At 36.2% G+C, this 14,980-nt stretch overlaps 1 protein-coding gene across 7 annotated transcripts in view; it reads left to right on the forward strand.

Annotated features, from left to right (window-relative positions):
• TSGA10 (testis specific 10) overlaps positions 1–14,980 on the forward strand; it is a 104,542-nt gene that overhangs the window by 15,806 nt on the left and 73,756 nt on the right. For 4 of the 7 annotated variants that reach the window (XM_067007105.1, XM_059079763.2, XM_067007104.1 and 1 more), the window contains exons 3-4: positions 5,985–6,200; positions 13,796–13,861. Coding sequence is in view for 2 of the 7 variants with exons in the window: in XM_059079763.2 (XP_058935746.2) it covers positions 5,985–6,200; positions 13,796–13,861 (282 nt within the window). In the remaining 5 variants the exon portion in view is untranslated. Of the gene's footprint in view, positions 1–5,400; positions 5,537–5,984; positions 6,201–8,244; positions 8,305–13,795; positions 13,862–14,980 lie in introns of those variants that run through there. The other 3 variants (XM_067007107.1, XM_067007106.1, XM_067007108.1) reach the window with 2 other exon arrangements.

A 14,980-nucleotide genomic window follows, 5' to 3' on the forward strand; every position in this document is an offset into this window, starting at 1 on the left:
AAAAGACATATACAGATGAAAGAAGGTGAGTGAAAACCTACCAGGAGTCTCCCAAAGAAATCTACACTGAGACACTTCATATTCAAACTGAAAACTAAAGACAAAAAAAATCCTGAAAGAAACAAACAATTCATTATGTATAGGGGTGCGCCAATTCAAACGATAGCAGGTCTGAAAACATGGAGATCAGAAGGAAGGGGCACAACATTTTTCAAGTGTTGGAAGAAAAGAGCTGTCAACCCAGTGCATATTCTGTATTTAGACAAGTATGAAGGGAAAGTTAAGATATGCTCAGATGAAGAAAACAGAATTTGTTGCCAGCAAAGCTACCCTAAAAGAATATCTAAAGGAATTTCTCTAACAAGGAAGGAAGTGATAAAAGGAGTAGTCTTGGAAGAATAGGAAGGAAGGAAGAACAATGCATAAAGCAAAATTATGGGTAAATGTGATCGAATTTCCTTTTCTACTTTTCTAAATTATGTTTGTCAAATGTAGTTCTCAGTGCATGTAGAGGAAATATTTAAGAATTATTTTATTAATAAAGGAAGGTAGAGGGACGTAAAGGGAGGTAAGATCTCTGCACTTGGCTTGAACTGGTAAAATGTAGGCTGTGATAACTTATGAACATATAATGAAACACCTAGAGCAACCACTAAAAATCTGTACAAAGAGATATACTAAGAATTGGTATGGATACCTCAAACTGGAATTCTAAAAAATGTTCAAGTAACCCAGAGGAAAGTGGGTAAAACGAAACAGAAAGAAAAATTTAAAAAAAAAAAAACAGAGAAAACAACAGAAAAGTCACACTTGAATCTTAACATAAAAGTAAGTACATTAAATATATGTAATCTAAATACACCAATCAGAAGATAGAAATTGGCAGAGTAGATTAAAAAACCATGACCTAGCATTATGCTGTCTATAAGAAATTCACTTCAAATATAATGATATAGCTAGGTTGAAAGGCATTCAGACCCAAATGAAGAAATAAAACTATCCCTGTTTATAGATGACATGATCTTCTTCCTGGAAAATCTCATGTCTACAGTGTAAAAACTGGAACTAATAAATGAGTTCAAAAGGTCAGAATACAACACAAACATACTGTATTTTTAAAAAATATATTTATTTATTTTTTGGCTGTGTTGGGTCTTTGTTGCTGTGCGCGGGCTTTCTCTAGTTGCAGTGAGCGGGGGCTGTTCTTCGTTGTGGTACATGGGCTTCTCATTGCAGTGGCTTCTTTTGTTGCGGAGCACGGGCTCTAGGCTCCTGGGCTTCAGGAGTTGTGGCTCGCGGGCTCTGGAGCGCAGGTTCAATAGTTGTGGGACACGGGCTTAGTTGCTCCGCGGCATGTGGGATCTTCCTGGATCAGGGCTCGAACCCGTGTCCCCTGCATTGGCAGGCGGATTCTTAACCACTGCACTACCAGGGAAGCCCTGTGTTTTTGTATATTATCAATTAACCTGTGGAAATCTAAATTTAAAATTACATACCATTTATAATCACTCAAATAGAAAATGGAATCCTTAGATGTAAATCTAACAAAATAAGTATGAACTCACATTCTGAAAACTACAAAATGCTAATAAGAGAAATCTAAGAAGATCTAAACAAATATTCAGGGATTGGAAGCCTCAACATAGTAAGATACCAATTCTCTCCAAATCTATATCCAAGTTTAATACGATTCCTATCAAAATCCCAGCAAAGAAAAATTTTGAAAAAGACCAACGTGGAAAGAGTCATTCTCCTTGACTTAAAAACTTAGTATATAGCTACAGTAATCATGACTGTATGGTATTGCTAGAGGGACAGACATAGATCAGTGATACAGAATAGAGAATCCAGAAATAGCCTTACATGAATACAGCCAAATGATTTTTGACAGAAGTGCAAATGCAATCTGATGAAGAAAGGTAATCTTTTCAACAGAATGTGCTGGAGCAATTGGATATCTTTTAGGAACAAAAATGAGCCTAGACCTAAGCCTCACACCTTATACAAAAATTAACTCAGAACTATGAAACTTTTAAAAGATAACATAGGAACAAATCTTCAGGACCTTGGGCTTGCTGAAGAGTTCTTAGACATGACAGCAAAAGTGTGATTCATAAAATAAAAAATTGATCATTTGAATTTCATCAAGATTTAAGTCTTTTGCTTTGTGAAAGACCCTGGTTAATAGGATGAAAAGATAAGTTACAACCCCTGTTTCTGTCAAAGGAATCGTATCTAGAACATGTGGAGAACTCTCACAACTCAACAGTAAAAAGCAAACAATCCAGTTAGAAAATGAACAAAGGATATAAAGACATATTTCACAGAAGGATGTATTGACAAATAAAAAGATATTCATCTTTTCTAAACATCAGGGAAATACAAATTAAGACCATGATGAGATAACAATGCACACTGTTAAGAACAGTTAAAATAAAAAGTAGTCATGATACCAAATGCTGGCAAGGATGAGAAACTGGATCACTCATACATTCCTGGTGGGAATGGGGAATGGTACAGCTACTCTGGAAAATAGTTCTTAAAAAACTAAACATATGGGGCTTCCCTGGTGGCGCAGTGGTTGGGGGTCCTCCTGCCGATGCAGGGGATGCGGGTTCATGCCCCGGTCCGGGAGGATCCCACTTAAAAAAAAAAAAAAAACTAAACATACATTTAGCATACAACCCAGCAGTTGCACTCTTGGGAATTTATTCCAGAGAAATGAAAACTATGTCCACTCAAAAACCTGTATATAGTTATACAGTTGTTCATAGCAGCTTTATTTGTTATAGTCCCAAACTGGAAACATCTAAAACTTCCCTTAATTGGTGAATTATTAAACAAACCGTGGTAATCCATACCATGAAATATTATTCAGCAATAAGAAGGAATGCACTGTTGATCCACATAACAATTTAGATGTCAGGGGCACTGTGCTGAGTGAAAAAGCCACCATCAACAGATAACATACTGTGATCTGTATCACATGGTTCTATTTATGTAACATTCTCAAAATGACAAAGTTATTAGAGAGATCAGTGGTTGCTAAGAGTTAAGGGTGGGGAGGGAAAGCTGTGACTATACAGGAGTAATGGGAGGGTGATCTTTGTGGTGATGGAATAGTTCTCTGTCTTATTGAGGTGGTAGTTAACAGCAATTGACACGTGATAAAATGGTATAGAACAATAGGCACACAGTTGTACCAATGTCAGATCTCTGGGTTTGATATTTTACTGTAATTATTTAAGATGTAGCTGTTTGGGGAAACTGGGTTAAAGGCACATGAACCTCTGTACTACATTTGCAACTTCCTGTGAACCTTTAGTTATTTCAAAATAAAAAGTTTTTTCTTAATAAAAGCTACTTTTTGAGTACCTATTATCTGCCAGAAATTTTACTTGAACTTTCATATCTCTCTAACTACACCCTGAAAATTGTAGGTATTCTCTCCATTTAACAGATGAAACTCAAGAAGCTTCCATTTATTTTTTTCTGAAGTCAGATGCATCTCTTAGGATCAAGAAAATGTGGTAAATTGTCTGAGGTTAAGTGACTGGTGAGGAACTGCAGCAGGATTTAAACCTGTCTGCCTCAGTCCAAAGCCCACATCCTTAGTAACCTCCTCTTCTAAAGTATTTGTATCTTGGAATTAAGTAAAAGTGGGGCTTGATGTCAAGGTGAGGGAAGTGTTCATTTATTTATTTATAATGTATTTGTTTTAGTCATTTAATAATTGAGCATCATGTGCTAGATATATAATAAATGATACAGAAATGAGAGGTATGTTGATATAGAAATTAGGGACATGATCCCTTTAAAGTTGCTTAGAACTTAGTGGAAGGGACAGGGAAACAAATGATTATAACACATCTTATAAAATACTAAGATAAAAATATGTAAGAAGCTGTATGGGAGCCCAGAGAGGAAAAGCATGTAACCTCTCCTGGGGCAGTGGAAGGTTAGGAAACATTTTTAGCATGTTCTTGTTGCTTAGCGACGTGGCACTGTTGAAGCCATGAACAAAAACAAAAAGATAGATAAATTGAAGTTTGTTTATTCCTGTAGTTTAAAAAAATGCTAATAATGAAAATAGGTAATAAGTGCGGGAAAGTAAAGAAACTTAAAGCATTGATAAGAAGATCAAACAGGAAATCATTGCATGGTTTCTGTACTAGTTGCTAGAGGTGAGCTGCAGATTTCTTTAAAATTATTAGAGGCAAAAGCAACAAGGAAATTGTAGTTAAGTAATTCACGGTCCAAAGAATAAAAACAAACCAGGTATACAAAAGAAGCACATGATTTCCTGAAATTGAGACCTGAGCAAAGTTTTCCCTGAGGATTCTTATAGAGAGGGTTCTGTGATATAATATATAACATTTTCAATAAATTCCCTAACAGGCTTTAAAATGAGTTTAGCAAGATTGTTTCTTACAACATGTCTAGAGCTTAGATGTATATTGGAGATGGTGGAGAGGGCTTGGACAGGGCAGTAGGCCTGGGACCACAAATGGTATTTGTTGATCTTATTCTCAGTGTAATGAAGCACCATAAGGCTACAGGAATTACTTCAAATTTGCATTTTCAAAGAATTTTTAGCTGTAGTTGGGAGAATGCCAAAAAAGAAGAGAGTAAGGTATTGCTGAAATTCAGCCTGGTTGTGATAAAAGGCTCACCTAAAGAAATAAGTGCATTTACAGTTTGCCTTTTTGCTTTTTAAAAAATTCTTCAAGTTTTTTTTTGTCTCCTGGTTTTGACAATTTAAACTCTTTTCCTGTAAATCTCACAAGTTAGTGTGCCTTACAAAATACCAAAGTGAGAATTGGATTAAAATAATGGCTTTTATTGTGCTTCTTGAGTATAATGAATGTCATTGTGGCATAGTTAGTTATATATAATTCATGACCTTTAGGATATTTCCTTATATAGTTACAAATAATAAAGTTTATATTTTTAAAGAAAACTGTTGGTTTTGATGGTTTGGAAAGAGCTCTCTCTAGTTACTTGAAAAGGGCAAGGTTACAGCAAAAATAATGTTAGAACTAAGAATAATGTTACATAATGGATTTAGCAATTTTAGATGCTCTTCAAAGACCAAGTCTGTTTTTATTCTTCTATCTTTTCACACCTTGCACACACAGTGCCTTGAATATAGTAGGTGCTCGATAAATATTTGTTAAATATACAGTGAGAGATGACTACTGTGGAAAAGGACTTTGTGCCACCCGTTTATCTCAGATATTGCTCTTGTAGCACTTAACATACTGTATATGTATTTGCACAAGTAAACAATACATTCTCTGAGGCAGATAGCTAACCTATCTTTGTATCTTTTGAATTTAACATAGTTCTTGACATATTATCATTATTCAATGGGTCTAACATTTTTTTTTTCCTTTAAAGGCATTTGGATACCTTCGTGATAGAAAAGGCCCTTTTCTTCATCCATTGATGGTTTGATAGTGGGCTGGGAAAGAAAGCTGTGGTCCTCCACATAAGTCAGCAGATACTTGATTGATTTGGTATTTAGCTTAGTCAAGTAAGTTACCGATATGTTCAAAAGGGCTTTTCTAAAGAGTTAACATATTTTGATGACAGTAGTTAGAAACAATTCTAAAGAATGCCTAATTGATGATATTAATTATTAAAATTAAATAATTTCAAGACTGGTTTCTTTTCTGCAGGTATAAATATTTGGCAATTTTTCTAATAGTTTTGTTAAATATCAACACTGTTTTTTTGTTATTAAGCTGTAAATTGTTTTGAGAATTATAGCTATAAACCTTTAAATTTTCACTTAGTATATTTTTTTCAGATAGGTAATACAGTCACATGGTACAAAATTCAGAAGTAAAAAGAGATATATAGTTAAGTCTCCTTGCCAGGGAAGCAAACCTCCCTTCCTGAATCCAGTCACCTAGATGTTCTCCTCAGAGGGAAGCTAAGGAAATAGTTTAATGTGATTATTTTCTTTCTACTTATAACAGATTGAAGATCTCAAACAGACAAATCATGGCTTGGAAGAATGTGTTAGGAAACTCTTGGATAGTAAGGAGGTGGTAAGCAGTCAAGTAGAGGATTTAACCAGCCACAATGAGTATCTTTGTCAAGAATTGATTAAAATTGACCAACTAGCAGAGCAACTAGAAAAAGAGAAAAAGTTTGTGGTGGATACTGCCGACAAGGAACTTGAAGAAGCAAAGGTATTAGATTTATCAGGTTTGTTTTTTTAATTGAGGTATAATTGATATATAACATTATATTAGTTTCAGGTGTACAACATAATGATTCAATATTTGTATGTATTGTGAAATGAACACCACAAGTCTAGGTAACATCCAACTACTGATCAGGATTTTAATTCTGCTTTAAACATCATGTAGTTATTAATGCAGTGGAAAAAGTGGCATTCTCATTTACATTATTTGAAAGTTTTTTAGATTTGACATTGTAATTAAATGTCTATTCTAAGGATTAAATTGTTTTGTGTCTCACATTTTATTTCTTTTAAAAATTTTTACTCAAAAATTTTCCTAAGTAATATGTAGTCACAGTAAAAACTCAAAACAATGGGAATATTCTGTATATAGAACATTTCTCTTTCTCCCTAATCCTTTTTTCCTCTGCAGAGGTATCTACCAACAAATATATATATATATTTCCATTCTTCTTTTCTGTTTTCACACATACACAATTTATTTCACACTTTAAAAAAAGGTGTTTTTTTTTAACCAAAGTTTTTACATTTCTATGTAGTCAAATTTGTCAATCTTTACTGAATTTTGAGTTTTGATCTTTTATTTTTTTGAGGTCCCACCCCCTTTTAAAACATTTGAATGAGACTTCCCTGGTAGCCCAGTGGTTAAGAATCTACCTGTCAGTGCAGGGACACAGGTTCAATCCCTGGTCTGGGAAAATCCCATATGCTGCAGAGCAACTTAAGCCCGTGCACCACAACTACTGAGCCTGCGCTCTAGAGCCCGCGAGCCACAACTGCTGAGCCCGTGTGCCACAACTACTGAAGCCCTCAGGCCTAGAGGCCATGCTCCGCAACAAGAGAAGCCACCACATTGAGAAACCTGTGCACTGCAATGAAGAATAGCCCCTGCTCACCACGACTAGAGAAAGCCCACACGTGCAGCAACAAAGACCCAATGCAGCAAAAATAAATAAAGTAAATAAAAATTAAAAAATATATATTTGAATAGACTTTATTATTTTAGAGCAGTTTTAGGTTCATAGCAACGTGAAGCAGAAGGTAACAGAGATTTCCCATATACTCCCTGCCCCCACACATGCCTAGTCTCCCCCATTGTCTGCAATCCCCCACCAAAGTGGTACATTTGTTAATTTTATGATAAAGAATTGACATATTGGGACTTCCCTGGTGGCACAGTGGTTAAGAATCCACCTGCCAATGCAGGGGACACGGGTTCGAGCCCTGGTCTGGGAAGATCCCACATGCCGTGGAGTAACTAAACCCATGCACCACAACTACTGAGCCTGCACTCTAGAGCCTGCAAGCCACAACTACTAAGCCCATGTGTCACAACTACTGAAGTCTGTGTGCCTAGATCCCATGCTCCACTACAAGAGAAGCCACTGCAATGAGAAGCCTGCACACCGCAACAAAGAGTAGCCCACGCTTGCCACAACTAGAGAAAGCCCATGCACAGCAGTGAAGACCCAACGCAGCCAAAAATAAATAGATAAATAAATTCATTTAAAAAAAGAATTGACATATCATGATCACCCAGAGTCCATAGTTTACATTAGGGTTCACTCTTGGTGTTGTACATGCTATGGATTTGAACAAATGTAAAATGACATGTATCTACCATTATAGTATCAAACAGTAATTTCACTGCCCTAAAAACCCTCTGTCTCCACCTAGTTTTTTTTTTTTTTTTTTTTTTTGTGGTACATGGGCCTCTCACTGTTGTGGCCTCTCCCGTTGTGGAGCACAGGCTCTGGACGCGCAGGCTCAGCGGCCGTGGCTCACGGGCTCAGACGCTCCACAGTACGTGGGATCTTCCCGGACCGGGGCACGAACCCGTATCCCCTGCATCGGCAGGCGGACTCTCAACCACTGCGCCACCAGGGAAGCCCTCCACCTAGTTTTGATCCTTGTTTAGGAAGGCCTTCTCACCTCAAGAACTACAAGGATATTTTCTACAGTTTTCTTTAAAGACTTCTTAATATGTATATTTAAAGTTTTAATCCTTCTGGAATTTCTTTTTGTTCTAGTATGAGGTATGGTTGAATAGTCCTTTCTTCAGTCACTGATTTAAAGTGCCATTTTAACAGGTACTGAATTCTTATATGTGCATGGATATTTTTCTGGACGATTTGGTTTCATTGATTCATTTGCCATCTTCTATGCCACTACCATATTATTTTAATAACTATAGCTTTATGATATTTTGATAAACATTTTATTTCTTGATTAAATTTTAGTACCCTACTATGGCCTTCAGAAACTAGGAATTTAAACACTACTATAAAATGAAGACAGTTTGGGCTTCACTGGTGGCGCAGTGGTTGAGAGTCTGCCTGCCAATGCAGGGGACACAGGTTCGTGCCCTGGTCCAGGAGGATCCTACATGCCGCGGAGTGGCTGGACCCGTGAGCCTTGGCCGCTGAGCCTGTGCGTCCAGAGCCTGTGCTCCGCAACGAGAGAGGCCACAAAAGTGAGAGGCCCGTGTACTGCAAAAAAAAAAAAAGACAGTTTGATTTCTCATTGTTGTCTGATGGCTTACAGGCAAGACACGTGGTATATCTGAAAGCCAGAAAACAACCTGTTGAATTTTTAAGTGATAACATGTGCTTATTCATTTTGATTTTATTAATCACCAAATTAGTAAATTGTGTCTGTAAGACGGTAGTTTCCCAAAGCTAATTGTTATTACATGTTATTTCATATACATCCTTTTAACACACTCTTGGTAGCATATAATAAAGCATATTATATGGTACTCTTGGTAGCATATGATAAAGCACTTAATTAAATAAATGATCAGGCTATAAACATAAGTGTTATTGAAGACGTTATTTGTTACAGTAATTTGCAATCTAAGAGCCTAGCTAATGACTAGGATGGTATTTGTTTACATACAGTAGCCTCACTTATTTAGAGTGTGTAAAGGATAAGTCTGTATTAGTGAAAAGTCTGAATAATGGAATATTTAAGTACATGAAGTTTATTACTTTAATATAAGGACACAATCTTCTTGAACAATGTTGCCTGGAGGAGGTCCTTAGGAGAACTATTTGAGAGAGTAGATAAGAATGATTTGTTTTTAACTTACAAATTATTTATCTTGTAATAGTTGCTGCCAAAGTATTTGAAGGATATTTAAAAGTAACTTAACTATTTTAAACATTCTCAACAAACTTTTGTTTGTATCGTTTCTTTTTTAATAATTATCATTCATTCACAGTTTAATGGTAAATTGAGTCCAGTCTTAATTATAAAAATTGTCAAAAAACACTGAATTGATGTTTTATTATGTCTTGTTTTCTTATTTAAATTTTTTTTTTTTTTTTTTTTTTTTTTTTTTTTTTTTCCGTATGTGGGCCTTTCACTGTTGTGGCCTCTCCTGTTGCGGAGCACAGGCTCCGGACGTGAAGGCTCAGTGGCCATGGCTCACGGGCCTAGCAGCTCCATGGCATGTGGGATCTTCCCGGACCGGGGCACGAACCCGTGTCCCCTGCATCGGCAGGCGGACTCTCAACCGCTGCGCCACCAGGGAAGCCCTCTTCTTCAAGTTTAAAATTAACAGCACTCCTTCCCAGACTGTGGGAAGCCTAGTTGGCCAAATTCCCATAAAGAGAATGCCTGGTTTAGAAGTCATCAATTTTAAAGGGTTGTTAGGGTTTGTGTTCTAGAGAGAGAGTGAGTACTCTTTGAGGGTGAATCCTCTGCTATCGAAAGGAAGAATTTCAGGAATGCATAACATCTAAAATAAAATAGCTAGGATTTACCTAAAACTGAAAATATTAAATTCATAGATGGAAATTCTGCCTAGCTCAGAAAAGAGTGTTTCTAGGAAATAGATATCCATATATGTATGATGTGGAATGTTTGGTGTATTCGAGAATTGGAAAGCTATTTGTAGAAGAGGTGGACTATAGTCTTAGGGTAGAGATAACATTGCTGATGTAGGGAAAACATTGGAAAGTTAATAAAGAGAGGGCAAAATGGAAATAGGTCCTTTGTGTTGGTAAAATGCCCAGAAATGAAAACACCAACCTCAATAAGGGGATGTTCCAGGTAGAATGGGGATTAGAAAGATGCATGAAAGGTGCTGGGAATGTGAATGCCAATGCGTGTTGTTATCATGAAATCATTGGGTGTACAGTTTAGGCATCCAGTCACTGGGGAGAGATTCCCTTGTCTGATTGTGAGATGACGCTTGAAACAGAGTTTCTAATTTGAGAGCTGAGAATGTTTGGGTCCCTGTACTATTTGAGATTATTCTTTAGATATGTGGAGGTAGAGTCTGAGGCTAAAACTACCGTTTGTCTAGAATTGAGATAGTGTTAAATTTATTTACTCAGAAGAGTTTACTTTTAGTCATGTTTTTAAAGTCCACTGAGTAACTTCTTCCATCATTCATGCCATGAAAATGTTTTGAGGATTTACTATTGTATTATCTATCACTATGTAACAAGTTACCCCTAAATCTTAATGACTTCAAACAACAAACATTTATATCTCACAGTTTTAAGTGCAGCTTAGCTAAGTAGTTCTAGTTCATGGTTTCTCAGGAAATTGTAATCAAGGTGATGGCCAGGCTGCAGTCATGACTTGATTGGTACTGGAGGATTTGCTATTAAGATGACTTATTCAGATGACTCTTGGCTTTTTGACAGGAAGCTTAGTTCCTTGACATGTGAACCTCTCCCTAGGTTGTGTGATATATTCTTTTTGTTTAAATATAAGTTTATTTATTTATTTACTTTTGTTTGGGTTGGGTCTTCGTTGCTGCGCGTGGGCTTTCTCTAGTTGTGGTGAGTGGGGGCTACTCTTCATTGCGGTGCGTGGGCTTCTTATTGAGGTGGTTTCTCTTGTGGAGCATGGGCTCTAGGTGCATGGGCTTCAGGAGTTGTGACACGCGGGCTCAGTAGTTGTGGTTCTCAGGCTCTAGAGTGCAGGCTTAGTAGTTGTAGCTCATGGGCTCTAGAGTGCAGGTTCAGTAGTTGTAGTGCACGGGCTTCAGTAGTTGTGGCACGTGGGCTCAGTAGTTGTGGCTCACAGGCTGTAGAGCGCAAGCTCAGTAGTTGTGGCGCACAGGCTTAGTTGCTCTGCAGCATGTGGGATCTTCCTGGACTAGGGCTCAAACCTGTGTCCCCTGCATTGGCAGGCAGATTCTTAACCACTGCGCCACCAGGGAAGTCCCTTGATATATTCTTTATGGCATCTGGCTTCCCATTGGAGCCAATGATCCAAAGGAGACAACAAGGAAGAATTTCCAGTGCCTGTTATGATTCAGTCTCAAGAGTTACATACCATCACTTCCACCATATCCTGTTCTTTAGAAGTGAGTCACTAAGTATAGACCACACTTAAGGGGGAGATAAATTAAGCTCCATCTTTTGAAGGAAAGAGTATCAGAATTTTGGGACGTATTTTAAAGCTCCCACAACCATAAGCCTTCTTTGATCTTTTCTTCTTGAGTTGTTATCATTCATGACTTAATGCAGTGTTTCCCAGATTACTGAACACAAGTTTGTGAAATATGAAGAAACAGAATTGCAATTTTACCATTACTAGTTTCTTCATACAGTTTATATTTTTAATTAACATGGGGCCATTATTGGACTGGATCTCTGGTAGCTCTTGTCATTACTGTTACTTTGTATGTGATTCGGTCAAAAATGCTTCAGAACCTACCATGAGGAAGACAAGGCGTAAAGCCTGTATCGGTTTCTGACCTACATCCCCAACCACACATGCTTATTCCCTCTCTCTCTCCCTGATTCGGTTTTCTCTAGCACTTTCCTACTACTTTCCTCCTCCTTCCCTCTGCTGCAGCCATACTGACCTCCTTACAATATATTCCTTGGAATTGAGCAGACAGTCTTTTGCCGTTTGCTATAGCTGAATGTTCTGCCTGGAATATTCTTCCAAATTTTTACATGGTTGACTCCCTCAGTGAGGACTTCCCTTATCACCCCCTTTAAAATTCCAACCTATTCCTTCATAAACACTCCCAATATTCTTAATGATATTGCTCTTTTTTTCTAATGTAGTATGTAATTTATTCATTAGGTTTATTTTTTGTTGTCTATCCAGCTGGCATGTAAGGTGTCCAAAGGCAAGGATCTTTGTCTATTTTATTCCCTTTTAAAAAATATTAAGTATAGAACAGATGTGAATACTCATTATATTTTTTTGAATGATGCAATGACTCTCTGATATATACTTCACCTATTATCTTTTATTTTTCTCTTTTCAATGAGAATGTAAGCTCCATGAGGGTAGAGGTTTCTGTCTGTTTTATTCACTGCTATAGCCAGCATATAACACAGTGTCAGGCACATAGTAGACCCTCATTAAACAATTGTCAAATAAATGAAAGCACTGGGCTGGCATCTTTTCATTTGGGCCAGTTATAAGTTTGTTTTTCAGAGTACAATAAGCATTAATTTTTTTTATCTTTATAAAAGTAATACGTATTTTTTAAATAGAAGAGTATAATAAAGAAAATAGTATGTACTATAATCACACCTTGCTATACCTAGATATAATCTATCTTGCTCAATTTTCTTATTGGTTATGTTTCATCTGTATCTAGGATATGTGTGTATAAATTTATTTTTTACAAGAATGTGTCATACTAGATAAAATTTTTGGCAGTGTGAGTTTTTATACTTAATATATATGGACATCTTTGCACATAATTCAGTATAGATCCCCTTTTTTTTTAGTGTCTACATAGTAGTACACATTAAAGAATTGAAAAATTATCAAAATTATCCAAAACTATATATAACCTTATCCAAACTGTATGTAAGTTATATTCCATACCATAACACCCCGTAGTATTTCATAAACTAAAATATAGCTGCCAGAGAAATCTTAGAACTTTGGTCTAAAGAACAAATGAGAAGCAATAATTGCAGAAAATTCAAATTTAAAATATAACAGGAGACATTTTTGATTAGAATAACAAGGGGGAGGTTTACGAATTGAGAAATAAATCCATTAAACTAATATGCCAACTTTTAACAAAGAGATTTACAGCTTTACATAAAAACATAGTCACTATCCTCCAGGAACGTACAATCTAGTCATAGACTAGATATATCATTGCAGGTGGCTATACTGTAAGACTTTTAAGACAGTGTTATAAAACTGATACAAAAAGTATTTTGTGGGTTGGATTGAACTAAACTATTAAAAGAATTCAGAGGAAAGAGCAATCACTTCTGACTATGGTGACTTGGGAAAACTTATTCTAGTCATTCTTTTGACTCTTCCCCATTATCATCTTTAGAATTATAATTAGTATTAACAGTTTGTTCCAGTTTATGAGGAGTAATTTGGCAAAATAACATCAATTAGTATTTTATACAAAACAGACAATTTAAAGGAACTGCTTCATTTCATTCTAGGTTCTTTCACCATCAAAAGTAGGTAAACATAAGAGTGGGTTATCTTTTCTTTCATAAAGTATTCACTGTCTGCATGTTTTTATTTTTAAGTGGCTTCTGTTTTTGATGCTCTCTTTCCAATGAAATCAGTTTAAATGTTTTATACCTAAATAACAATTTTTTCTGGCTTGTTTTTCAGATTGAACTCATTTGCCAGCAAAATAATATAATAGTATTGGAAGATAAAATAAAAAGGCTCAGATCTGTAAGTACATTTTTCATAAATATAAAAGAATCATTTTTATTCTGTTAGTAGGACAGCAAAAATTGTACATATGTTTTGGCTTTCATGCATTTTGTGAACAATAAAAAATGTTCGTTTTCTAAAATCAGCACTCTCTGCCTGATGCCCAGGGGTACTCCCATCCATAAGAGCGATACTATTCTTGCTCTATTTCATCATTACTCCTTTCTTTCCTAGAGCTGCAGAGAACTTTTGGTTGGTTTTATTAAAGCTCTTAGCTGTTACTTGATTAAAATGACAGCTGTGAGTAACAATTCTCAAAATGTAAGATGTATTTGTGTACACATTTATTCCTCTTAATAATAAATATTTTTAAGTCAATTGTTGTTACTTAGTTCTGAGTAATATGTTCTCTTTAACAATGTGAAATGAAAATTGCTCTGATTAGACATTTTAGTGTTATCATTTAAAATATTTGAAACATCCTCTCTAAAATATCTTTACTTTTTTCCCAGTAAAGTATTGGTAAAATAAATGTTGTAAAACAAATGTTTCTAAATATATTAAAGTGAATGGAAATGCACTTGAAAGTATATACAAGTATAGAATATCCAGCATTCATTTAATTTAGTCATTCATTGAACGATTATTGAACAAAACTTGAACGCTATGAACAGATGCTTAATAGTAGCATACAAGTTTCTCTAAGCAAATTAATTCCATTTCTAGGATTTGTTACTAGATCTGATACAAGAAACAATTCTGGCCCCTCTGAAATTTCTTTACTATTTTTTCTTCAAAGTTATTAAGTAAGTGTAGGGACATTTTCAGTGAAATAAAAATACATTACATTCAGAAATGCTGGAAAAGAAAGGTATCTAACTGCTTTTAAAAAAATACTGATGGGGCTTCCCTGGTGGCGCAGTGGTTGACAGTCTGCCTACCGATGCAGGGGACGCGGGTTCATGCCCCGGTCCGGGAAGATACCACGTGCCACAGAGCGGCTGGGCCCATGAGCCATGGCCGCTGGGCCTGCACGTCTGGAGCCAGTGCTCCGCAACGGGAGAGGCCACAACAGTTAGAGGCCCGCGTACCGCAAGAAAAAAAGTATTGATGAATTATTATTTTTTGAATTATTTT

The sequence above is a fragment of the Kogia breviceps genome, chromosome 11 (genome assembly GCF_026419965.1).
Source record: "Kogia breviceps isolate mKogBre1 chromosome 11, mKogBre1 haplotype 1, whole genome shotgun sequence".
Taxonomy (NCBI): Eukaryota; Metazoa; Chordata; class Mammalia; order Artiodactyla; family Physeteridae; genus Kogia; species Kogia breviceps.